The 25,894-nt window shown below is 37.3% G+C and overlaps 1 protein-coding gene across 1 annotated transcript in view; it reads right to left on the reverse strand.

The window, feature by feature from the left end:
* Positions 1–2,470: 2,470 nt before the first annotated feature.
* LOC112558540 (sister chromatid cohesion protein PDS5 homolog A-like) overlaps positions 2,471–25,894 on the reverse strand; it is a 33,154-nt gene continuing 9,730 nt past the window's right edge. Inside the window, exons 9-35 of the mRNA XM_025229036.1 lie at positions 25,270–25,385; positions 24,732–24,826; positions 24,279–24,424; positions 23,849–24,000; positions 23,321–23,434; positions 21,741–21,773; positions 20,929–21,023; positions 19,199–19,338; positions 18,734–18,946; positions 17,319–17,437; positions 17,092–17,133; positions 16,731–16,854; positions 15,472–15,627; positions 15,273–15,341; positions 14,186–14,322; positions 12,180–12,303; positions 11,071–11,275; positions 10,310–10,424; positions 9,732–9,864; positions 9,285–9,407; positions 8,847–8,900; positions 8,161–8,312; positions 7,461–7,967; positions 7,129–7,272; positions 6,689–6,886; positions 6,337–6,529; positions 2,471–5,808 (exon numbers count right to left, since the gene is read on the reverse strand). Coding sequence (XP_025084821.1) covers positions 5,776–5,808; positions 6,337–6,529; positions 6,689–6,886; positions 7,129–7,272; positions 7,461–7,967; positions 8,161–8,312; positions 8,847–8,900; positions 9,285–9,407; positions 9,732–9,864; positions 10,310–10,424; positions 11,071–11,275; positions 12,180–12,303; positions 14,186–14,322; positions 15,273–15,341; positions 15,472–15,627; positions 16,731–16,854; positions 17,092–17,133; positions 17,319–17,437; positions 18,734–18,946; positions 19,199–19,338; positions 20,929–21,023; positions 21,741–21,773; positions 23,321–23,434; positions 23,849–24,000; positions 24,279–24,424; positions 24,732–24,826; positions 25,270–25,385 — 3,732 coding nt within the window. The 3' untranslated portion in view covers positions 2,471–5,775. The remainder of the gene's footprint in view (positions 5,809–6,336; positions 6,530–6,688; positions 6,887–7,128; positions 7,273–7,460; positions 7,968–8,160; positions 8,313–8,846; positions 8,901–9,284; positions 9,408–9,731; positions 9,865–10,309; positions 10,425–11,070; positions 11,276–12,179; positions 12,304–14,185; positions 14,323–15,272; positions 15,342–15,471; positions 15,628–16,730; positions 16,855–17,091; positions 17,134–17,318; positions 17,438–18,733; positions 18,947–19,198; positions 19,339–20,928; positions 21,024–21,740; positions 21,774–23,320; positions 23,435–23,848; positions 24,001–24,278; positions 24,425–24,731; positions 24,827–25,269; positions 25,386–25,894) is intronic.

The following is a 25,894-nucleotide window of genomic DNA, read 5'->3' on the forward strand; positions in this document are numbered from 1 at the left end:
GTGCGTTCCCTTCGGTGTATAGTTTAGCTATGGCTTTTCAGTCTCATCATGCGTGCTGTGTTTTACATTTACTTTCATCCACCTGAGCGATATTTGTTTAGCTCGCTCACACGACAAGGACGGACGTACGACACGTGCTGAGTCACACACACACACAAGGGTATTAAATTTAAAATGGATTTATTCACACCATTTTAAGCATATAAACCAATTCAATTCTAAATGCACTTAACTCGTACACCGCTAATACTTATCACCTACCTCTTCTAATCCCCAATTCTACTGAAATCGCTAAGACTAAGTTATTGCTAACTAAGGAGAGAGAAAGGGGATTCCGAGGTACGTGACCCCCTTGATTGCGGACAGACGAGTACATACAGGGCGCAAAGGTACTTTTTTTCGCACTCGAAATAAGGGGGAAATGAAAGGGAAATAGAGGGATTTCTAGGCTGCAGGAACGTTTTTTTGTACTTACACAGGGACCCTGTACTCCATCACCGTCTCCGGTGTTAATGGGGCGGAACAAGGCAAGGAAAAAGGATTGTGACACGGTTGATGACTGTGGCTATGAATAACTACGCAATGAACTATAACTGATGAGGTTGCACTTTCTGCAGAGACAATTTTTATTGAAAGCAATATTTATATCTACGATTCGATCATTCAGTGCACGTGTTAAAAAAAGCAAAAAAAAAAAAAACAAAACAAAACAAAAAACGTTCAACTGCTCTCTCCGCAAAGCTGGGGCTGGCAAATCCTTAGCTACAGCTATGGATGTGTCTACCAGTCCGTGGTTACGAGGGCTGCAACTGCATCTCACCTCCTCCTCTCATTTCTCGATGTCTGTTACCTTTTATCCACAATCCTTCTAGCACTTTCTCTCTCCGCGTCACTTTTACTTTCTGTTTACATGCTATTACCTCGGAAGTATACAGACGTCCACAGAGCTCCAAAGCTTTAGATGAGTGTTGCGATGAAATACTCGGCATTAATCGAGGTCATGACACCAATCGTTTATTGGTGCTTATTCAATTAACTGGATCCCTAGCGTCAACAGGTCGAAAGTGTTCAAAAATTGTTAGTTGTAATCCAATGCAGATTCAATGTGTCCTTCAAAAGTGAACAGGGAAGAGAACAGTGTCCTTATGAGATAAGACTTTACAGCACTTCGGTAATATACAGTGACTGGTTGCCACGCCTGACTGGCCAGCGGCTGATTCTAGAGCAAACTCCCATGAAGTGCTTAATTAAAGTTGTGATGCCATGAGGTAACGGTCATATTGTATAAAAAGCTGGTGAGAAAAATTATTAAAAGAAGGCGGATTCTAGAATCACTAGAACTGTTTCTGCCAGTCCGATTTATTAGCAGCTATTTAAGGGCAGGAAACGGTGACAGAATCAGTGTTGCCCCTGAGTTTTCCTTTTTGTGAAGAGCGATTATTTAAGTAGAAAAACCAGGTAAAGTGCATAAACTTGGAAATAAAATATTGCCGATACAAATAAGTAGTCTGGCTAATGACACGGTAGCCAGCTTATTCTTTGTAGTGTATACGTGGGCGGGGAGGGGAGCAGAAGGAAGGGTGATGACAGGAACTTTCTTTAGAGGTAACAGTTGTGTTTCCGTATTGAAGGGAGGGATTTAGTAAATCGCAGCAAACCCATTCTTGTGCTGTTGTGTAGCAGCGTTAAAGAATACTTTCTGGACCTACTTTCCCTATCAGGATTCTTTACAAGCCGAAGACGTCCTGAATCAGGTAAGCTGGACTGACAGTCGCTTGTTCATTAGTCTCATGTGGTGACAATTACAAATTTGCTTTAATATCGATGCCATATGCGAAATCGTTCCCCGTTTCTTTAAATCATTTGAGCACGGTGATAGAAAAGTTCATGGATTTTATATTCCTTAGCTCCAAAAACGATACACATATAAATCCATGAACGATACACATAAAGGCTTTTTCCATTCATTAGTGTTTGCAAATGCCTACTCATAGAAACGGCAAAGTATAGACGGACAGCAAACTGAACAATCATTACACATTTCTCGAAAATAGTTGCTAACGTGTGCCTGTCGTTTTCATAACTGTTTTCTTTCAGATTATTAACTATCTAAAAAATAGTTTGACATTCAACATCTGCAGCGCACATAAGCTAGTACCTTTGTGCAACCCAGTTAGAGGTGAAAAACAAAATTAAAGTTGCACAGAAGTGGTCCGCCTGCTCTACCTACTCTATTCGTACTACAGCTATATACCAATCGGAAGAGATTACAAAATGTTCCTTATTTTTATGGATGACACACGTTCTTAGATTGTTGTCCTCTTTTGTCAAAAAATTTACTGGGTGAACGACATCATACAGGTTGCCGATGTAAGATCTACTATCATCCAGATTATTTCGTGCTCTCAATACAGTATTTCCGTGACAGGCTGCCTGAAGCACACATGCGCACGCACAAACACAGAAAACATTTATAATAATTTCTTTAATTTCATCAATATGGACACCTCGTGTCTGTGAGATGATCTTTACAATGAAATGTTCTACCATGATTCTTCAGTTTCTTGAAATACTTTACTAACTGGCAGCTATGGCCATTTAGGAGAAACATTTTCTCCGTCGGTCTGAGATGAGGAGACAATTGGCGTAATGGAAACGAAGAGTAGGCAGTTTAAAAAGCAATTCATTCAGTTATAAAGTGAAAAACCATACAATAAAAAAAAAAATATCTGAAATATTCATCTTTTTTTCCTTCCAAGCAAGATTTACAACTCTATAGCAATGCAGAATCATTTGAAAAACTTATGCAAACAATATCAACACAGGAAATGTTCCAAACAGGAAAACACATACCCACAAAATTTACTTTCTGATTTGTTAAGTCAAATGTAAAGCTTCTACAGTACTTAAAAAACAGGTTTCTTGGTTTATGATGTTCGTGACATCAACACTACTGAAGAATCAAGTACTGACAACTGCAAACTTGTAAATTTTAGTAGCACTTTTGTGTTTACAGCTGCTGCTGGCTGATTTCTGTGTAAGTTATGATAGTCTTCCTACAGACCACAGGACAGCCACCCCAGAGGTTGCTTAAGTCATGACTAGAGCCTTAAGGAGCTCTCAGGCATTATAACTATAAACTGGTGCAAGCAAGAGACCTCAAGATTATCTTGCATTTCCCAGGGTCTCAGCCTGTTTGCACTTTAACCCACTTTGAAGATAAACTTGACCCTCCAGTACACAGATATTACCCACGTGCTTTCTGGTTTGTGATCTTTGCACTTGATCATCACCACTGGCCAGTTTCACAAAGCTGTTTTTGCAATGTGAACCAACCAGAAGATGCTTTTTATGTAACCTTGACAAACTTGTGTCATTTGTAATCCTGGTAGCAAGTGAATATACAGAACCTATAGCGGCATCAAACTGATGCGGCTAACACTCCAGATTTCTGACCAGCATTGACTGAGATCTTGCTTTAACTTTCGCTGACCAGCACTCGATGTTTTTACCAGCATGCTATGTTGCAATTAGAATTCCATCGGTTCCAAGGTAAATTTGAATATATCTGGATTCATTTCAAAGAACTGAAAATAGCTGCACAGTCAATGATAATGATGATGTGTTGTCAGGTAAGAACTCTTTAACCTATTTAGTGTACAAGGTTATGATGGGGGATCTTCAAAAAGTCTAAGGGGATGGAGGGGAGAGAGAGGTGGAAAAGACAACAATGCTGTGTATTTAGGGTTTATGCTGAGCCAAATGTCTATATACGTTTTGTACAAAAAATAAATAACATTTCAAATAAAAACTGGGACATAAGAAAAGTTGCATAAGATCCTTTGTTTTTCAATGGAAAGATCACCTATATGTTTTTCAGATACAACAGACATTTTGTTTGGTCTCTGGTCACTTTGTGGTCTTTGTAAAATCTTGAGGAAAAAACTGAACACTTGGATGGGTCATCAGTATTTTCTTACATTCTCAGATTTTTTTTTTCGGCAACACCAAAGGCACTCACACATTATAATAATGAATGATGATGATGATGCCAGCAGTACAGCAACCTGCAGGCTGAGCTATGCTCTTGTTTCTTAGAGTGTTTAGGGGTGGGGTGGGTGTGCAGGTGTTGAGGGAGTGTGTGTATGGAGAAGGGGAAAGGTCAGAGGAGGTAACTGTGAGGCCAGTACTGTAATTACAAAGAAACGAATAAGCAGTGTGTTAGTCTCAACAAGGCAGAATGACACCTTGGTTTGAACTATTAATAATAAATATGATGCCAAGACTACATGAGTAGAAAACAAATCTGTGCCTCCTTTATGTACCAAGAAGAACTGACCTATACTGCTTCCAAGAACAAACTTGAAAGATTAGTATTAAGAAAAATACTCGAAAAGGAAAAATTCTGACTGCAAAGAAATAAATAACAACATGAACTTGAAAGTTAAGAACAAGATATAAAATCTTAATAATGAGAAACAGAATACATGTAGTTTTCCTAAGCAATCATCCTACGAGACATTTCCAATGCATCAATAGATGCACATCTTTTCTTTCAAGAATCATTTGTGTTAAGTATCTGTGTTGCACAAAATAGGGTCAGTTTCACCAGCCCCCCAATCCTTCCCCACTGTGATAGCTTATTATTATTCCATTTTACACCCAGTGGAGCATAGGGCTACAGCTCCCCATGATAGCTACCAAGAAGTTAAAAATTTCATTTTCCTGGAGTATGGGTAGGGTGTCACTCTTTCTGATTATCATCACATGTTTACACATTTTACATTTATGCATGTGCACAAAGGACTACACACAGTGCTCGCATACATCCCTCCCATATATGTACATGGACATTCACATGGGGGAAAAAACTGCTGAATTAATAAAATAAAACCAAAAAGGCTCCATGTGTCAACAATGCTTTTTTTAAAGGTATTTCATCCGTTTATAGAAGACTGCTTGCTAAACACCATAACATTTCAGAGAAATAATTTTAACCTATAGATATTTCTGTAAATAGTGCTGAATTCCAGGGTAGGTTGGGATGGGGTAAATCACATAAATTTTAGTTTTCACTAAGATAAAACTTACATGATATGTCCACAAACAATAACTAAAAAAAGAAAAGAAAGCGGTTCAGATGTGGAAGGTCTGAATGACATACACTTTTGCTAGAAAAGTTCACAGCAGTGGACTGCACACATCTCTCAGCAATCGCAGTTTTCATTTTGTTGCCTCAAACAAATGTTTTAAATAACAGTTCAAACTTGTAACACCCTTTTGCTGACAAACACATCGGACTTGCATTTACTGTGTGGTAGTTCTTCAATATTTTGTCTTTTTTTTTTTAAAAGAATCTGTGCAACTTCCTGAGAGCTGTTTTTTGTCATACAAAAGTAACCAAGAGGGAAAAAAGGATGTAGTGGGAAGGCTAGGGAATAGAATGAATCCATGACAACAAAAGTAATTTGTGAAATGATGGGTAAAGTGTACAATATCATGCAATGAAAACTGGAACAGAACACCATCGCTCATGAGTGATAAGTTAAGGTGATGAGCACTAAGTGGTATGGTAAAAGAATGCAATGCCAACAATGTAAAATACATTACACAAAAACATGTCAAACAAGATCCATATCATCCAATAGTCCTACTCACAGGTGTACAAAAGATTCCTAGTCAGCAACAAAAGATACAATTTGTTTCTGGATGTGAATGTACAATCATACACTATCATTCTCTCAAGTCAACATAGGCATGTGCAGCAGGCTCGGGTCACTTTTTCCGAGGCCTCATTCGTCTTTTTACCTGCAGAAAGATAAGATGAAAACTGATCAAGCAAAAGCAGATAAGTATGTATTCTAAAATCTGTGATCAACCTACTGGAGAACAGCTTGAGTTGCCAAATACTTTAGCCCTATATTCCACCTTGAAAACAAAATTTTTCAATCTAAAAAGTGGTTTTATACATGCTTTATGTTCACATGTATCTGTAACAGTTGACTAAATTCACACCTAAAACATCACATTAAATTAACATCTTACTCAAAAAGAACTTATAATAGCCAAAAGCTAACTTACAACAGTTAAAATATAGCCCAATTAGAACAGCCTCTCTGTTTTAGCATCAAGAAGTGCTTGGCGACATTAGAAAAGGGGATAACCCTCAAAATCTTCTCTGCTGGTGACTCAGAAAACAAACATCAGAAGAAACAAAAGGAAATGTGTAAAAGAAATATGTCCTGAAAGTTGCTCTTGAATAAGCTCAAGGCTGTGCTATTAATGTCTTTACTTTTAGCAACAGTGTTACAGCTCCAGCTTGAGAGTCCTTCTGACCTGTAAAGTGTCATCGTCCTCCTCCTCCTCCTCTTCTTTACTAGGGGCAGTGGCCTTCACTGCTGGAACAAGCTCAATAGCACGTGTAAGTGCCGCCAGCTTGCTGGAAGCACTAGATCCCTGTGAATCAGTATCTTGAGTGCTGTGGTCCTCACCATCTGATGTGCCATTGGATAATGGGCGACCTCTCCGACTAAAAAAAGGCAAACCTATTGTGTCAATGATAGAAGCACAAATACTGGGCAGAGAGAGGAAACTGCACAACATTTCAAAACCAAGTGATGTTACAATCAAACTACTTGAAAATTTCTGGGCATTTCAAAAACAAGTGATATTAAATGAAAGTACTCACATGTTTCTGGCTGAGGACGGTGCACTGGCCGTGGAAGTACTTGCATGTGCTGCTGCAGGTTGTATTCCCTTTCTGCTGCTAGCCTTTGCAGCTTCAAGGTCAGGTGGGGACGGAACTTCATGAGGACTTTCTGTACCTGAAGATTTTTGAGTCTCACTCTCCTCGCTATTTTTGAGATCACCTCGTGTTAACCTTGTCCTGTCAAACACCATGATCAAGTGCATTATAAAAACATATCCTCCCTATTCAATATTTTTTCTCAAATATATCATGCATATATTTTGTGGCCATTGGCCACAGAAGGGAAGTGTTCACAAAAAAAACACACTAAAGGAGGAGGGCTGCCTAGTTTGAAATCGACCCATGACAACAAAGAATCCTTTCTATTTTGATGGAAAAGCAAGATGAGAACTGGAAAGTGAAATGTACACTAAACTTACTTCTTCACAGGCACTGTGTGTTGCTGAGGTGGTGAAGATGATGGAGAAGGTGCCCGCTTCCTGGGGGCTGTGCGACTAAAAGTAGCAGCATCTTGTGACGTGGGTGTTTCTGCTGGATCAAAAACCTCAGCTGTGCTTGTTGATCTGAAAACCATTCCTTATCAAAGTAAAAACAATTACGCTTCCGGCTAAGGCAGTGGAATAGGCAGCAATGGCAATGCTGATGGTAAAAATGAGGAAAAAACCAGTTAATGTTGATTCTATTGTCACACATGCGTGCAGCTTAAAAAAAAGATTCCTATGATGATCCCTTTTACTTGCGTTTGACTTACCCTGCCGTTGGCTTTTTCATCACAGCTTGCTGCTTCTTCTCACTTTCTGTTCCTCTACCACGTTTTCCAGCTCCACCACCATCTTCGCCACTAGCTCGACGCTTGCGTGTTGAAGGTCTGTTTTGTTCTGAAGTTGCTGCCTTAGAATCGCCTTCTACAGGACCACTATGAGAACTACCACCTGCACCACTTCGACCTGTCCTTCGACCCACTGTCTTTGATGAACCATTCACAACGGAGTCTTTGTCAGCTCCACCACTCTTTGTTTTGGAGCTAAAGTCTTCTAGTTTTGTCTGCTTTGTGCCTGTTTTCACAGTCTTTGCTTCAGAAGCAGAATCAGAGGAATCTTCTCCTTTGCTTCCACTTGTTCTTCTACCACCTATTTCTTCTGCTTTCCCCAAGCGTTTGCTTCGTGTTATTTTTTCAGAATCCTGACTCTGTGTGCCTCCAGGTTTTGGAGACTCTGAGTTACTGGTGTCTCGGCTGTCATTTGCATCGCTGTCTTGCCTGCCAAAACGAGAAAACAAATGTAAAGCAAAACATGACAGCCTCAAGAAATTCCACCATTAACTCAATCATGACAAAGTGGAAAGCCAATTTAGAGCAGACCATTTGCTGCTGACCCACAGAAGAAGAAAAATTCAACCTCATTAATGGTGGATAAGAAAAACAATTTGTCAATAAAAGGGATAGGACTTACCCGGACTCTGCGTGTTGTTGTGGCTCCCTCTCTCGCCTCCTGCTGACCCGAGGACTTTTGGGAAGAGGGTTGACAATGGGAGCATGACTCATGACAATGATTTCTGTGGTTGTCTGAGTCTTCCCACCAAACCCAATAAATCCCCGGTGTTGCTGTTTCAAGAAAACAAATAATCAGATACTCAGACCTACCGTTTACTTCCTACAAGCAAAAGCATCAGATGTTCCTATCTTTTGCATGGTACTGCACATCGTGCTAACAGCACTCACTAAAATCTAACTTTAAACCTGAAATAAATTCCTTGCAAATAAATCAGGACCCTCCAAACCCTGTTTACATTTATTTTGGCTTTTTTTTTTTTCTTTTTTTTTTTTTTTTTTGTAGTTTTGAGTGATTAAAAAGTCACGAGCTACTGTTAAAACAGAAATTTAGCCGCCAACTGATTAATTACTACACTGTGAACTGGTGGTAGAATGTGTATCGGAACAGATGTGCATAGCTTCAGAGTAATACCCTAGTATACGCATGATTCCACAACGCATATCTATGTTGTATGTATGCAAGGTGGTACCTATCCATCTTCTCATAATCAAAAAAAAAAAAGTAAATAAAATGTAGAAATATTTAGGGAATTTCTTTTGATACAAGTAAATCAAGCACTGGATTGATGAAACTTATAAGCTTACCCTGGCATCCAATGGAAAGTCTTTGGGTAGATAGCTCTGCAGGTTTTTAAATGACTAGAAACAAACAACCAAAAATGTCAGTAAATGAACACTTGGGACAGCCTATTGTCTAATCATGACAATGACTACCAAGGTGTGCACAGTATAATATAGTTTGGGAGGCCTTTACCAAATCATCTACTCAATCAAATTGCACTATTTTAGAATAATGATTATACTTGCAGTGACAGGAACTGCTACATGATTTGCTTGTGATTATTATGGGTTTATGGTATATAACTCAACTCACTACACAGTAAATGCCAGGTACTCTGACCATGGAATAATACAGAAATACTCAATGAAAGCTACAAGAACTGCAATTTTTTTTACCTGCCGCATTAAGCAGAAAGTATGTTAATATAAATGAATAAAAATATTCGAAACAGTCATACACACTTTGTCAGCTGCCGTGAAGAGTTTGGAAGGTAGCAGTGGCTCTGCATTGCTGTCCTTGAGTGTTACGTTTGATACACGAATGTTCATCAGACCAAGAGCAAGATCACATACAGCATACAGCTTCTGCAAACATAAGAGTTAATGCTACAATTTACTCAAGGTCACACACATAACACTTCTCCTCCAATGATAGACTTAATTTTTCAGTTGTATTAAGCAGGTGAGTTTTGCAGAAATGCTACAAAGCATTTTCGAAAGTAGGTACTAGCCCACAAAATTAGATTGGTTTTTGGATTTTTTTTTAAAATGAGCATGTTCACATAAATGTACAAAAAACTATATGAAAAAAATAAAAACTGGCGCTTTAAAGTAAAGCAGAAAGACTAGGTCACCTCTGAAGTCTGTGACTACCACATGGTGAAATTTTTAACATTAACTTGTCCTTACCTTGTTCATCTCTTCATCATCTGGGCCTTGGGCATCTTTGGTCTGTTTGATTTTCTCAATCAAACGGCGCAGAAATGCATAATTGTAGTCTTCTGCTCTTTTTACCAAAGGCTCCAGAATAAACCACAGGCATCTTTTTAAATAAAAAAAAAGTTAGCTTAGTCTGGCAGAAAGAAAATAAGCCATACAGACATGACATTAACCTATAAAATGTACAAAGTCTGCATTTACAGCATACAATGCAGTTTTTCCTATAGTGCTATTACAACTGGCATTTGAAACCCCCCACCCACCCACACCCCATCAAATTGTAGTTAATGACCATGAAACTGGAAAACAATTGTGCTGTCTTCACTCATTTTCCTCTCAGTGCTGATGTTGTGCCCTCCCACAAATGCTGAAAATGTCATTATTGCTTCCTAAATACTGGTGATGTTTTGAATCATATAGACAAAATTAACTAATCAACCACATAACTATCAACCATTTAGCTTTATTTCGAACATTTTTCTATATCATTTTCATTCTTTTTTCTAGACTCTGCTATTGATGTATAAGTAACACTCAAAACTGCTCACTCCTTCAGATTCTTGAGAGACTCCACATGATCATAGGTCTTGAAATCTGGATCATGAGCAAGCAGGTGGATGGTGTATGGCACAACATAGTCTGGTAGGATGGACGCTGTCAAACCTGGACGGACAAGATCTGAATATACTCAGATTAGTTTTAAGAGCCATGCCTTTTAACATTAACCCTGGCTGTTTATTTTGTCCATCCATACTTTGCTTTTTTATCAGTGCTCAGAAATTCACCAGTGTAGGAATTGTTCCAATTCTTCCACACACAAAAATATATGGGTGGTGCCTAAATAGTAGCTTCCTTGTTTGAGTTTTTTTCATTTAGTTTTTTTTTAAATGTTTTGTGAACATTTCTGTGCATTCCAGAATAAGAAACTTTATTTCATCCTTCATTGTAAATGAGTTGAAGATAGTGAGAGGGCTAAACTGTGAGAAGTCAGTGGTTTCATTATATGTCTAGGCCACAATAAGCAGGAGGCAGATCCCAACCCTATCCTTTACTTTTCCAAATAAATTAGATAACCCTAATGTAGGTGGGTGGTCAGGAAAGTTTTCTGGCAACAAACCCAACAAAGCCTCAAACAAGCAACCCTTTGCTTCAGAACCACCAGGCAACAGAGAGGTACAAAGACAATGGCCATAGGTGAATATCAAACAATGTGGGATGAAGTTTTGATCAGAATCTAGATCTCAGTGACATTTTATTCATGTTACAACATATGACTAGTGACAGAACATCACTGCATTCTGATTCTCACCTCTGGCATTAGGATTTTGTCTGAGGTAATCTCTGCGTTTTTGGACGTTCGTGGCAAGGAACTGCCGGAGCTGTAAGCGCCTCTCCTTCAGTGGGTCATTAGCTGCCAAGGAGAAGATGCTCATATATTCCAGTGGCAAGCGCAAGCTTAGCAAACCTTTGTGTAGTTTAAGGGCGAATTGTAGCCGCACATGGTAACACGTGTCCTGTTGAGAAGAGGTACAAGACAATTAGCAACTTTTTCTTCACAAGCTGAATACACAAAACATGCACAAAATCTCTAGGGATTTCTCATCACAACACCTGACTTCGTAAAATCATTTAGCTCAGTGATGCCCAACCTTTTTCGGCCTGCGGGCCATATCCATTTCGGACAGTCGTGTCGCGGGCCACTTCACCGCAAAAATACAAAAAAAAAAAAAAAAAAAAAAAAAAGAGCAGATACCATCTTTTTATTAGAAACAAGTTGTACTTACCATTAATTATGTAGTAATTAGCGGGAAATTTGAAGTTGTTTTCCCGAAACCAACTTCTGAATGTCCGGCTGCATCGTAGAGACACCAAGTCGGAGCACTGAATCGAAATGTTCGTCCATCGAAAAAAAGATTGAGAGACGCCCCCACGTGGGGATAAATACTTCTTCTTCCCTTTCTTCTTTTTTTGTAAAAATTTTTTTATTACTAACATGCCGATTTCCTGCACTGTGGGCAGAAGTTTCGCGGGCCAGATGGCACCGCGTCGCGGGCCGGATATGGCCCGCGGGCCGTAGGTTGGGCATCCCTGATTTAGCTCAATTGAAACAAAAAAGCCAAACAGCATCAATTCTCTTGTTTAAAAAGCAACAGCATCAGTTTTTCCCTGCATCGCTTCAAAATAACCAAGTACTGTTTACTTCATTTTACTATTTTACTTGGGCTTCTAGTTTTTTTTTATTATTATGCAAGAGCTCTGACATGCACTGACAAGTGTCTGCTCCATGACCTTTACTTGGGATAGTGTTAAATGGTTGATACTTATATAAATAATGAACACGAGATAGTGGGGGAATAAACAGTTTAAATGTATACATTAATAAGTCCCACAAGCCACAAAGATATTAAAAAAACTCACGTTGATAAGCAATGCTAAAGCCTGGAACTGCTCACGTGTGATGATGTCACCAAAACACGGTTCTTCTGCTAGCTTCATCATGCAGCACCCTGCCTGAAGCCGCAGCCTGGCCAATTCTGGTTTGCTGAAACAATGCCACTAGCCTCAGTCATCACTGATAAACTGGACTCATTGGATGACAAATCCAACAGTGGTACAGTATTTACAGTATGAAGTAATCATTCATTTAAAGTTTAAAAAAAAAATGACATCTTTGTATGATATGTGCAAAAATAAGTAACAACAGTCCCAAGGACAATACTTCCCAGTCTAAACCTGGTTAGGGAGGATGACGGTGGTCCCAGTTTCACTATTAACTCATTTAGACATAAACATTGCATTCAAGGCTAACTCTAAATTCATTCTTGCCTCTGTCATTGTGACTACTGTAGTGCATTTAATACTGGAAATGTCAACCAAGTGGTAAAATGACAAGTGAAACTTAAATTTGTGCTTTTGTGTTGAGGATCATCTACTGTAATTCCCTTCTGAAGGGTATTTCCAAAATCTTTTTGATAGACTTCAAAGTATTCATCATAATGTTGCTTATATTATATGCAGATTATCTAGAACTGAACACAGAACCGAATGCCCAACCTTTCTCATGCTGATTCTTTGACCACCTTTACGTACAAACTTAAGACATCCTTTATCAAAAAATCAATGACTTCACCCTTCCATGTCCTGACCATGCGCTGGTACAAAGTGTGTTTAATCTGTGGGGGTGTTCAAGATATTGTTACTCATGGATTATGCACTTCCATATTCATATATGTATGGATAACCTTCATCCTGCTGTCAAGATTGTTTACATGCCAGCCAAACACTATGGCACTTATTCATCTAAAGGTTTTGAGAAAGATAAGAAACTAGATAGAATTGTGAAACTTGCCAAAGAGAAGTAAATCCTATACTTAGGAGTTTTCTTATGTGCAACAGCAAGTGCAGTTTAGTTAAACAAACGTCTTCGAGTCAAAAAAAGAAACATTGCTCAGGTTGTTGTGTTCAAGAAGCAAATTCTTTCCCAGAAAATAAAACGACTGATTTTGGAATACAGCTCTACAGATTTCAAGTTTATAATTATACAGAAGCTTAGCTTCGACTGAAGTTAACAGAATAATTAAAAGGTCCAATCCAAATTCACTCAACAGACTGGTAAGTAATTCTTCTCCAGATCAAAATTTAATGACTAACAATCAATCATTGCAGTCTATGTTGTATTATCGATTCTCTGTTAGTAAGTGGGTGCATTTGAACTTATTTTTCCAGGTGTATTATTGTTAATAAAATATAAACACACTGAAGTTACAGAAGTTCAACTGTACTTGCATGTATTCCCGTTAAAGCTCCTCACACATTTATCACCCTCAATTGGTTTTTTTCCACACCGCCAGTTGTTAGCATTGTTTTGGATAAGGATACAACTGATGCTGTGTTTGTCACTGAGTCACAATGTTACTTGTAGACCAGAACCGTATAGAAAGTGTTGATGTTGCAGATCTGATGCTTGATCTTTACGCTTTTTTTACCAGCACTGGTAGCTCATAGTTGGTTTTAACGTCTCATGCTTTTGTACAATAGCGCTGCTGTAAAAAGATCTCTTCGTTTTACCTAAAGTCCAAAGCTTGCTTGTACTGTTTGACTGGATAACAATCGATTCTAAAATGTTTTAAGCAAGTTCATGAGTACAGTGTGGGGAAGAAGTATGCACAGCATGTTTGAACAACGTATACAGCTATCCGTATATAAAGATCTCTGAACAAAGCTAATCCTTTGACAGTGTTTGAGGACTTATTTACCTTTAATGCCAAAGAGAAGTCAATGACATTGTCATACCATTGTTGTTTAAATTTGCCAATGTAAAACTGCCGTTTTGTGAGAAAATGTGAATAGCACATTACAGATAAGTGTTCACTATTTCAACGCATTCACTATCAAAATAGATGAAAATAAAGGCTGAAATTTACTTGATTCTTCCTTGTTCCATAAGGTCCCCTTCATGTATAATCACGGTATACAGCAGGCGCAAGGTAGAGGTACCAGAGTTGTTGGTATTATTTTTCAGGCCAAGTAGCCACCGCACTAAAAGCTTCATGGCTTGTACCTGCAGCACAGTTAAGTTTGGGTTTAGTAGTTCTAGAATTCCAACAAGTAGATTAAACCAACCCTGATATTGATATCGATTTTAAGATAAGTCTAGACAGAATTCCTTCCCTTTTTGATGCAACGGTTTCTTCCATTTGAGCATCAAGTAAAAAATTTTTTTAAGTAAGTGCAAGTCCAGCAGCAATCGGTGACCCTTTCTGTCTGTCAGTTATGTTAATGTGTATGTTCTATTTAGAAGGTGAACTGCTTCTAGCTCTGAATTTGCTGTTGGCAAAGAACATAATACATGCCTCCCTCCCAACTAAAAAAAAAGGGAAAAAATCTAGGAAACATTAGGAATGCAAATGTGCGAAGCATAAAACTAAGCTTGTCAAGTTCTGAGATGACAGCATTTTTAAGCAATTTAAGTGTGCTAAGATATATGGGTTTTTTTTTAAATTAGAGGATTCCAAGTACCACAAATCTGCATCTGGCAGTCAAAAGAAGGTAAAGGTTATTCAATCTTTTTTTCAGTCACTGGGGAGTATGGTTTTAGAAAGTCATGGCACTGCCCATCTCTTCTCCCTCCCTGCCTTACCTCCCCCAACCCTCTGTGAAGTCAGGAACCCATTCCCGACAGCTGGGTTGACTGGGAATAGCATACCTGCACCATCATAGGAATCAAACCAGGACATGTCCAAGTTTGGATTCCAGTAATCTAACTACTTGGCTATCCATTTACTTGGCAGTTTATATACACTGGAGAAAAATTACCAAGATGTATTGAAACATAACATACTAAAACTGTAATGTGGACAGTATATTTATAAAATGTTACAATTTCTAATTTACAACAGTAACACTATGTACAAAAAAAGAAGAGTAAAAGAATACACGTGAATGAACAATTAAAGGAGAAAGGTGATCAACCAAATAATAACAAATAATAATAAATGCTAAACAAACTACCTTCGCCTGAGTTTCCTCAGTGACCAGGTGATCAGCATACCACCCATCCTCTGTAGGTGGACCAGATGTCTGTAATAATACAGGTACAGTATTATTTAATTTAATTGAGCCAAGGGTATAAACAACCTTGATTTAGTGAATTTAAAATAATAATACATACCATTTGATAATGCCAATTTAATAATAAGTGCCAGCTCACCCTATCTTGCATCAGAAGGTCTTTAACAATTATTTTGGTGACTATATTCTTCATCTCTGTGGCAAAAGTTTGTGGACATAGCTGAGCAATGTGACCCAAGGCCACAATGGATGTAATGTAGTTTGCTGAGTCAGGATTCAGGGATTTCTGTACATGCTGCAAAAGGACATAATGATTAGATCAACACACACTGAAAATGCAAACTCATTGAGACCTACTGATGATGCCTGGTAGTACACTATATTCAGAAGGACCAAGAGTGGACAAACAGCCACATTAAAATTCTTGACGGAAAATGTAATAAGGATGTTTTTAACAATTTTCCTATCATATCTTGCTGTTCAAATGAGAGAGGAAAAAAACAACTCCTCTTGAACTGATGGTTAATATAGGATCTGCAAATGCATTTTATTTTAAATATAATGCCTTCACTGCACTGTAAAATTGTGTTCAAAATACAAAAGTCAGCCACAACAGCACTAGTTCCATCAGCTGGTAGAGCTGAATTACAGCCTGGTATTCTCTTTTTAAGAAATGAAGCCTCCCATGTACATAAGGCAATCAAATGAACAGCAAGTAATTAACTACCCATGAGCTTAACTCGCTCTTGGCCTAACACATCCCTGAGTGGAAACTTTTTCGCCAGTAGGGTGGTATCAAAAAAGCATGACAACGAGCATAAATATGTAAGGGAAGAAACTGTTGGTACAATTAGCAATTGTTCTATGGATTACTCTCCTTAAAAAGCTGAAAATTGTTTTATTTGAAAATAGGCAATGATTTAATTGAGAAAGACCATATTTGTGACTGTATCAGTTTCTCAATTTGACACGGATTTGTGTTCCAACAACTGAAAATGGCAAGAAAATACTAATGTTTAAATTCTAATATGTGTTGATGTGTGTGGCACTTTATGTTCGTGTATATTTTTTAATTATACTTCATAAATAATTTTTTTGTAAATTTCTACTTAATGACCTACTTCCCGAACATGAGCTACCCTATTCCGTACAGTTACCTTCTTTCATCTGAATTTGGTACAAGAAAACAAAAACTATATTTCTTAAAAATTACACTAAGTAAATGTTTAAAAAAAAAAACCTCTTTAAAACGGTGCATCACCCATTGTTGTCTTATAGTGTAGATTTAATAGGAATAAATATTTAAATACAACTTGTCAAATGGTCAATTGCAGCCATGTCAAACATTCGTAGCAAACCATAATGAGATGCCCAAAATGAGTTGAAACAATATCACACCTCAAACACTTGCGTCAGGATGGGCTCCTTGTTGCGACAGATAATGTTGATGCAGCGAATAGCATGTTTCGTCTGTTTTGGTGTTCCCATTTTGGCCAAGTTGATGAGCACAGGCAACAGACTCCTGCAATGTTACCCATGGCGACATCTACATACACTACTCATTACCAGCACAATAATAAAATATTTAATTCCATCCACTGATTACCATTCTTTGACATATCCTGTGTCACTTCCCTTAATCCTTTCACATAAATTATAATAACAGGTGCAAAGAAAAAGTCAATTTAGAAAAGTGAAAAAAAATTTACAGAGCATTAATTACTTTTTTCTAGTAAAGACATAAAATCTAAAGACTTACATGTACACCGTTGGATGCTGTTCCTCTAAACCAGACCCGTGAGTGACAAAATCTGAAGAGTACAGTCACCTGCAATAATTAGGTAAACTTCAAAACATTTTGATCTTAAATAGATTTTTTTTTTTTAAATGTTGAAATGCTGAATGTGGGAAAGGATTTGTGCATGGATTTATGCTTACATATATAGCTTTTAAAACCATTTTAAAATGAAAATTCAAAATAAACATGATAAAAAAAAATATAAAATAAACTTACATACAACATCATCGTCATGTTTCAAAAAGGTGAGGAATGCTTCATACACTTCCTTAGACCTAAAGCAATGGGGATATGCGAAGGACAATGTCTGCAAAAAATAAAGCCATTTATCGAAAATTAACGTTTGCAAAAAATGAGAGACACACAAGTGAAAGTTACAACTGTTTATAAACATGTAATAGTAGATTCATAATATACAGTTCAACTCTTTCCTTATGTGACTGTAACTAACCCAAAACCCCCTGGTATATGCAGCAGCAAAATCAAATTGTGACCGGTATTTATAGAAATTTATATTTATTTACTTACAATAAAACCAACCTTCTGCAGTACTCCGTTTTAAAGAGCATTTTAAATACATTTACGTGGTGGAAATTTTAACAAATATACGTCTTGTTTTCTTGTAGCAAAATCAACTTAAAGACTATCACTGTTTAGAACAGAGAATTAAATCCGAAAGTAGGTAAAAAATGTGACATTAAGAAACAAATATTTATAAAATATATATACACAAAAAGTACAAAACAGGCATATATTTTATTAGAATATACATTTGAATTTCAATATTACTTATTGTTTTCTTCTAATTTTCAGTTGTTTGAGTACAAATCCAAGTTGAATTGAGTAACCAGCAACCGACTTCGACATGGCACTTGAACAACTAAACCTTCGCCTACTTTCAAACATAACGAAATACCTGATTGGTTGACTTTTCCGGGATATGAAGGAAAGTAATCCATAGTGGAACAATTCCTAAAGGTTCCAGTGTTTTCTCCCTTATGTATTCGTTAATTTACGCATAGAATTACAAGCTCAGACTCTACTGTGGTTACAACAATGCTTCACACACCTGTGGCAATAGTGTATTCTAGGGCAGCTGCGCTTTCGGCTGGCTGTGGCCGTAACGTATACAAGGCCTTAAGTAAAATGTATTACTTATATAAATTAGGGAAAATTCTGTTATTATTTTTCTGTGAAAAAATATAAATTTAACCTTTACTAATACACTTTTATAATACTTCCTTTTCAAGTGTAAACTAAAACCCAAAGATGTCTGTAAAAGAGTTAAGTAAGGATTAACAAAAATAATTCAGTTTTTGTTTACCAGAATTCTGATTTTTTTTTACGAAGTTAAAACACTGTAAAATGGGGCTGTGCAGCTCATCTTTTGCCTGTGAAAACGTTGGCACGGTACGTTTGTCACTTAAAATGAGGTTCTCTTCCTCACAAGGTGCCGACCACAGCAGCGTGAATGGCCTTCAGAAGTGCCGGTAAGAGCAAGTATTCTTTACACAATTTTTGCTTAATGCTGAGAACATCATGTGTCAAGCTGATCTGGTTTACTGGAAATGAAAAATGGAAAATATTTGCGATGGCAGCTTACCAGCAGCAATTTGATGCCTTTAGAAGGGGCATTGTCCACAAGGTCTGCCAGTGGACCACGGCCAGTAATGAGTTCATCTACTAGCTTCACTAGATGAAGTACAGCACTGGAATCAATCATGACGGGTGCCACTCTTTCCAGCAGGGACTTTACTAAGTTGTAGTAAAATGTGTTCTGGCCTGGGGGGCAGCCAACTTTCTTCAAGACTTCTTTCTGTGATGATAAAATATAAAGAACTAGCATTTTGTTTTAAAAAAAAAAAAAATAAATGCAATAATGCCACTTCTCAGAAGAAACCCGGTGGTTTTCTTCACTGTTGCACCAACCTCTTTAAAAAAATGCAGAGGTCAGAATTAAAAAAAGAATTAAAATTGTTGAAGTCTGACATTTTAAACTTCTTTTTAAGAAATCAAAACAAGCAAAGCTGCCATTTCTGTTAGCCAGGGCAAAAGCCAGCTTTCTCACCACAGTGTCCTCAGCTCTTTTGCAAGAGCAGTCAGTGCCAACTAGTGTCTTAAAAAGGTACCGCATGCGCCGGTCATCACGCAGGCTAATGTTGAGTTTTTTAATGTAGTCATGTGGTTTTTGCTGCTCTGGAAGTGTACCTGTGACATTCATGAAAAACCAAGATTGTGAGTTCACTTAAAAGTAATGAATTATAATTTTATCCATATCAAAACCCAAACCTACAGTCAACAGTGTTGATTTTAACGATGCTTTGTTGAAATATCTCTGCTAATTAAAAGCAATTCTGGAAAATGTGATCCACCAACACAAAATGAGTCTTAGTTGCACAGAGCAGTTTCTTAGCAGAGATCCAGAAAGGTGATGGTCAACATTGCAGTTTTACTTTTCTTTAAAAAATGGACTCCTTGGTTATTGAGCTAACAGGAAAATGCACTGCTGTTAAAATAAAAGTTAGAATGGTCTTTAAAAAAAAAACATTTTAATTGAGGTACCCCACAGCAATCTGTCCCAATTTCTGCAGCTAAACAATAATGGTACCATTTCCCTGTTAGAACCCCATCATATTATACCTTGCCAGAGAGCCCCGAGTTAGTATTTTCAGTCTCTTTAATGATCAATTCAAATATTAACCAATCAAAAGATTTATCTACAAAAGTTTAGGAGTAAACAAATCTGGTCATTGATCTCAATGCTATACAATGGAATACCGAACTGTCCTTGGTAATGAAAGAAAAGGGGTTGAGCGATTGGCTGACGGCGATGAAACTCATTCCTTCTGCCAGGTTTTGTTCACACGTTCAAAGTGCTGCGAAAGCATGGTGAAAATGTATCTGAGTAATGAAGCATCATTAGCTTTTAATTCATGAAGCCAGTGGAGCATTTTGTGCTTTTTATTGAATAAAGGTGAAAGTGTTTATTCAGTGCTGAGTAAATAAACAAAGACATTTTGGTATCAAAGTTGTGGTTCTAGAAATGTTGTTTTTGTGTGGCCCACCAGTTCCCCCAAGTCTTTTAGTGTGCAAAAACATGCATTTTTCTATAATTTAAAAAAAAAATTTTTTTTACTCATTTTTGCCACAATAGTAGAAATTTTTCTGCTGTTTCAGCCAGTGTGCATGATGATAAGAGTGCAGCAATAGTTTTCTTCTATTTGTTTATTTTAACAGCATAAGGCACTAAAAGCAAGCAAATATTCATTGCTATGTACTTTGTGTTACTTGAAATGATGTACCTTGCTGTATTTTAACATCATGGAAAATTTAGTACATTTTGAACAATTAGAAGTACCTGTCGCTAAGGAAAAACCTAGAGAAATAGCTGAAAATCTTTGAACCTGCTTTTTTGAAAACGGCTACCACTATACTTGAACACTTCAAATCTTTATAACTCGCTCAATTTTACGACTAGAAGAACAACCTTGGTATCAAAAGAAAGGTCAAAATTTGTGTATTTTGAAATATACAATTTGTAAAATCTCAAATTTTCAACTTAAGACTCACTCTGTAGCGGTGGCAGGTCACAAATATGCACTTCAATTTTCTTCTACACCTTTACCTGTGTACGTCTCCCACTGTACACTGCACTAATGGTGGTGGCAAGCACAGTGTTAATGCAAGAAATGTTGATTTTATAAACATCAAAACTTTCTTTTAAAATTACAGTGCATTATATATAATTAATAAAATATCCCATTCTCAAGGTTTTTTTTTTATTCTTTAATGTCTTACGGGCCAGAGCAGAGAGTCTTGGAATGATTGGAGGTGGATTGGGCTGGTCCTGTTTCTCATGGGCATCAATCAACTGGTGCAAGACTTGTCTCACACTGAAACATAACGTCAAGTTTAGGCATAAGCAAAATTAATTACACTCCTTATACATTGATCCAGCACCATTCAAAATAGCTATTGATCTCACCTTCTAAGTTTCTTTTGTCATAAATGTAGGTAGGTAACATCAAACAATCCGTTCCTTTTTGCCTCTCACAGAGATTTTTACTTCTCAATCATAAATCGGAAAATAGTCATTAAACTGTGAATAGATCAAAACTGAGTTGGAATAAATCAACAAATTTTAGCCATTTTGCCAACGACAGAAATTCTCATTGCTATGGGTACAGACAAATGGATTACGTCATTTCAAATTTGTAATCAGAAACTACAAAATAAGCCAACAGCAATAACCTAGAAAGACAACTTAGCTTCAGAACTATTTATAGCTTCAGCCTTTCACTCATATAGTGAGGAGAGAGAATGCTGATTTTAATGAGACAAGATGTCTGGTTTTGCATAATTGTGTAACCAAGGCTCAATGAGAGCCATTTTTGGAAAGAACATGAGGTTTTGAAAAAAATTCAGTAAGAGTAGGTGTGAAAAATGAATTTACTTAACATCTAAACAAATAGTTTTCAACAAGAGCACACTTGAGCCATACTTATTGTATACCAAAGTATTTCACTGTCAAATTTGACAAGGTCACCCCAAAACTGCTACTAAGCCCATAAAAACATGCATAATTCTATAGATGCATCAACAATACTCACTTATTTCTGTGTTTTAACATTTCTGTAAAGGCTCTGCAAGAACAAATAAATCTGAGCTGAAAAATATGACATGACCAAGAAAATGATGCCATTTGCTCCCTTCTTCAACAAACAAGCATATGCAAGTGCCCACTCACACTCTTTGATAAGGAATACAAAAGATGGTCAAGCATGCCAGAAGCAACCTTTTTGTTTCTACACTAACTTTGACTGACCTGTTCTATATATGCACAAACAGCCAAATATGGTCATCAGTTTAACAAATTTTTACCTTGATCAATTTGCTTAATTATTTTGTCTAAAATAAAAGGTTACACCAAAAACAACCCTATCTTATAGCCGTCAAACGAACATTTTAACACACACACAAGCTCTCCAGAAATGTCATGAAAATTATGTATACCAAAATAAAATTCTAATATCCATCCAAAAAAAAACAAAAAAACAAAAAAAAAAAGCAACAAACAAAAAAAAACCTGCAATGTTTGCACTGAAAAGCTACTGCCTTACATACTACAATAGTAGCTTAAAAGCAGTGTCATGTGGTAACCCTGAAAGGGAAGTAATAATTGCCCTAATTAGGGCCTAGGGTGGTTTGTTGACAAGCCAAAGACCACATGAAGAAAGGGGTATGTGCCAGGGTGTTGTATGAAGTAGACAGCCTTAAGTGATTACAGCAAAGGTATCAATATCTAGGGAGAGAGTAACAACTCAGGGGTCTCCCACACCTGTCTGCCAAGACCTAGTAGGTTAGGTAGGGCAAAGGGTCACTAGGGGTGGTGCCTCCCTCTTGTCCATGATGGCTAATTATTGATTGGATGATTAGTGGTTGACCATTGGCATCCCTTGCTTTATGTGTCTGTCTGAATGTGTGAAGCAGGGAAACAAAAACATTGCAAGACACTTCTTGGAACAGTATCAGCATGATCGGAGCAGCCAGTCATAAGTCAAAACGACTTCAGCTTTCTCCAACACCAACTTCACTTTTACTTCAAGACCAAGTCTTAAGCCAAGAAGGCAAGACTCGATAGGAAGAATTCTTGGGTTCTCTCTAACCTTGACGCAAAGGGCAAGCTAGTGACAAGGAACTGTTAGGACTGCCTAATGTCACTGTGGAAATCAATGGACGATGCAACCAGTAAGTGTAGTGGAAACTCTCAGTAATCAATGTGTGCTCATTGTGCATAATGTTCCCCTGCAAGGTTGTTGACGTGGGTAGCAGAAGTTTAACCCTACCACCCGTGGGTCCAGTTCCATAAAACACAGGAACCTTACAACAAACAGTCACCAGCTAAGATATTTGAAATACTAAATTTTTGTTAGAAACCATAAAAAGATAAAATAACAGATGGTGTGCGCATATGTGGAAGAAGTCCATGAGAAAAGAAAAAAAAAAACAACCCCAACATAGTCTTGTCTATAGAATACATATTCCAAAAGGCCAAGCAAATCTTCCTTTGTGATAGTCTTTTTTGTTTTTGCCCACTGTACACTTTGATCACTTCCACACACACTTTTGATTACATTATGAAATGAGATCATATAACTATAATAAATAAGTAACAGGATTTTTTCTTTACTTGACTGCATTGTCATCCAGTGAGCAGTACAACTCCAGCAGTTTGCGCATTCTTTCCTCTACAGATAAAGTGTATGGCACCAAATGAATATTGAGGATGCGCTCCACCAACAACCTGTATAACATAAGATAGAAAAAGTATCTCTCAAAGTTTTAATAGTCACGTCTCCACACTTTGTTTCCTAAGAAAATCTTTAAACAAACCAAAATTGGGAAAACAAATGCTTTTGAGTAAAGAAATAGGTAGACGACTCATCAACGGCAAATTATAACAGTAAACTTCAGTTTTGGGAAGCATCTGTTGTTGGCATGCTTTCCCTTGCCCCACCACCCACACACCCCAAAAATATATATTTCATTCTGCTTTACTTCCCTAATAAAATATCCAAAACAGACCCCCAGAGAAGTTTAAATAAGAAAACCTGTTTTAAGTTTTTATGATTATATGTAAACTAGCATTCTTTAGGAAAATGTCTCTTATGATAATTCTGTCTTCCATATTCATAAAAGCAGTTAACTCATCTCATACCTGTCATCATTGCTATTCTGGTAATAGTGATGAAAAACCTTGTTTCTGATCCAGTCTACCCGTGCAGCCTCTTGTGGGTCAACAGGATCTTTGCTCATCACAGTCTTATAGATATTGCCAAGTCCTAGTAGTGCCTCACGACGAATTTTGAACTGGATACAAGGTAGGCAAGAAATGTGTACATCATGCAAAATCATGCATGTATATCTTTGTGTTTCAGTATGTAACCTACATTCTGAAAAATTGTTTATAACTGTTTGTCTAACAGATATTCATCCACCTCTATAACATATGCAGATCTCTTCAAGGTTTCTAAAAATGTGTCAGTACTATAATCACAGAAATTTCACAATTGCTTATCTACAGCTTCTCTCAGATTCAACAAAAAAATAATGGGGTGTCAAGGCACACATCAGAAAATACTTCACACCTTTTTATCCAGGGTTCTTTCCCTGATGAAAACTAGCATTTCATCAGTAACAACACTGAAGTCTCGTTTCGCTACCTGCAGCATGCAGTTCACCACCTCCATACGCACAGTCTCCTCAGGGTCATGTTGCCTGACCTTCATTTGTTCTGAAACAGACAGTACAATAAAAGCTAGTGGAGTGTTGGTATAGCTGTACACAAAGAAACAGAATTTCCAATTTTTGTAAAAATTAGAATGCATAAAATGAAAAATGATGCATGGTCTGAAGTAGTGGGAAGGTTGAAAAACAGGACCGGTTAAACTGTAAAAGTTAAAATCTTTAATATTCCTTGCATATAACTTCATCATTCTATATTTTTAACTTGATCAATTTTTAATGGATATGGACTACAATATGTTTTCATGGGACTGCCTCATAATTTTACCAATAACACATCTAGGTCATTTACCTACCAAGAATGTCTTTGACCAGCTCAGGATGGTTGAGAATAAAATGCTGTGCATACTGAACACAGATAGTTCGCACAGAAATGCTGATATCATTGAATCTGCAAGAGCCATGAATAGAGCATTTGAAAAATTACTCAAAAACCATATTTCTTCTTAATCTCTCCTCCCTCATAATAATAGAGTGAACATGTATAGAGCCATATCCTGGTCATATATGTAGGCTCATGTCGTTTTACACACCCCCACACACAGATATACATGGACGAACACAACATGCGAAATTGTTGTCTAGAGATGGCCATACGAGATGAAAGATATGTCGCAAGAACCTGTTATGGTTTTCCTGTAGTTTTCTGAAGCACACATGTACTGTTTATCATTTGATGACCAATCTGTAATACCAGGAACAAACCTGTTATTCTGATTTAATTATGTTTGTTCAATTAGATGCAAATTTCTAAAAATAACCTTAAGGGTTTATATTTCTACAGAATGAGAAATGTATATTTCATATAAACAAAAAGACACCAAGTAAACTTACCTTCCTAGAAAACAAACCCACAATGGCTTGTTTTTTAATGCCAGGTCTGAGCCCTGTTCTGAGAACATCTTTGCTAGCAGCTTTGTGACATTTTTTCGCTCATGTTCCTCATTGCTCTGTAAAAGAAATGTTTCTATTTTCAATTACAGTAAATATCTCCAACAAGTATCTTTGGTACCAAGTAGAAGTGGGGAGAGGAATAATCAATGCATAATTTGTAAAGCACATACTCACACTTCTAAGAAGTATGCTCTTAGCGTTTAAGAACAAAAACAAAACACAGCATACAAGTGACAGGAAAACAAACATAGCATATGAACTATAAAAGAAGTTTGTGAAGAAGGTATGCAGGGCAGCCAGCAAGCAAGGTTGCAGTAATCAAGCCTTGATAGAACAAATACATAGACAAGAGTGTTGGTAGAGCGCATAGACAGAATGTGACAGATGGCGCTGATCTTGCTTAGCTCATAATAGGCAGACTGGCAGACAGGTGTCCCTTGTTTAGCAAGACTCATGTCTGCATTGACAATGAATCCCAGGTTCCTGACAGAGGACACAAAGGTGATGTTGATTTAACCTAACTTGATGTGATTTGGTGGACAAACGAGTGAAGATGGATTTCTGC

The sequence above is a fragment of the Pomacea canaliculata genome, linkage group LG3 (assembly GCF_003073045.1).
Source record: "Pomacea canaliculata isolate SZHN2017 linkage group LG3, ASM307304v1, whole genome shotgun sequence".
Classification (NCBI taxonomy): domain Eukaryota; kingdom Metazoa; phylum Mollusca; class Gastropoda; order Architaenioglossa; family Ampullariidae; genus Pomacea; species Pomacea canaliculata.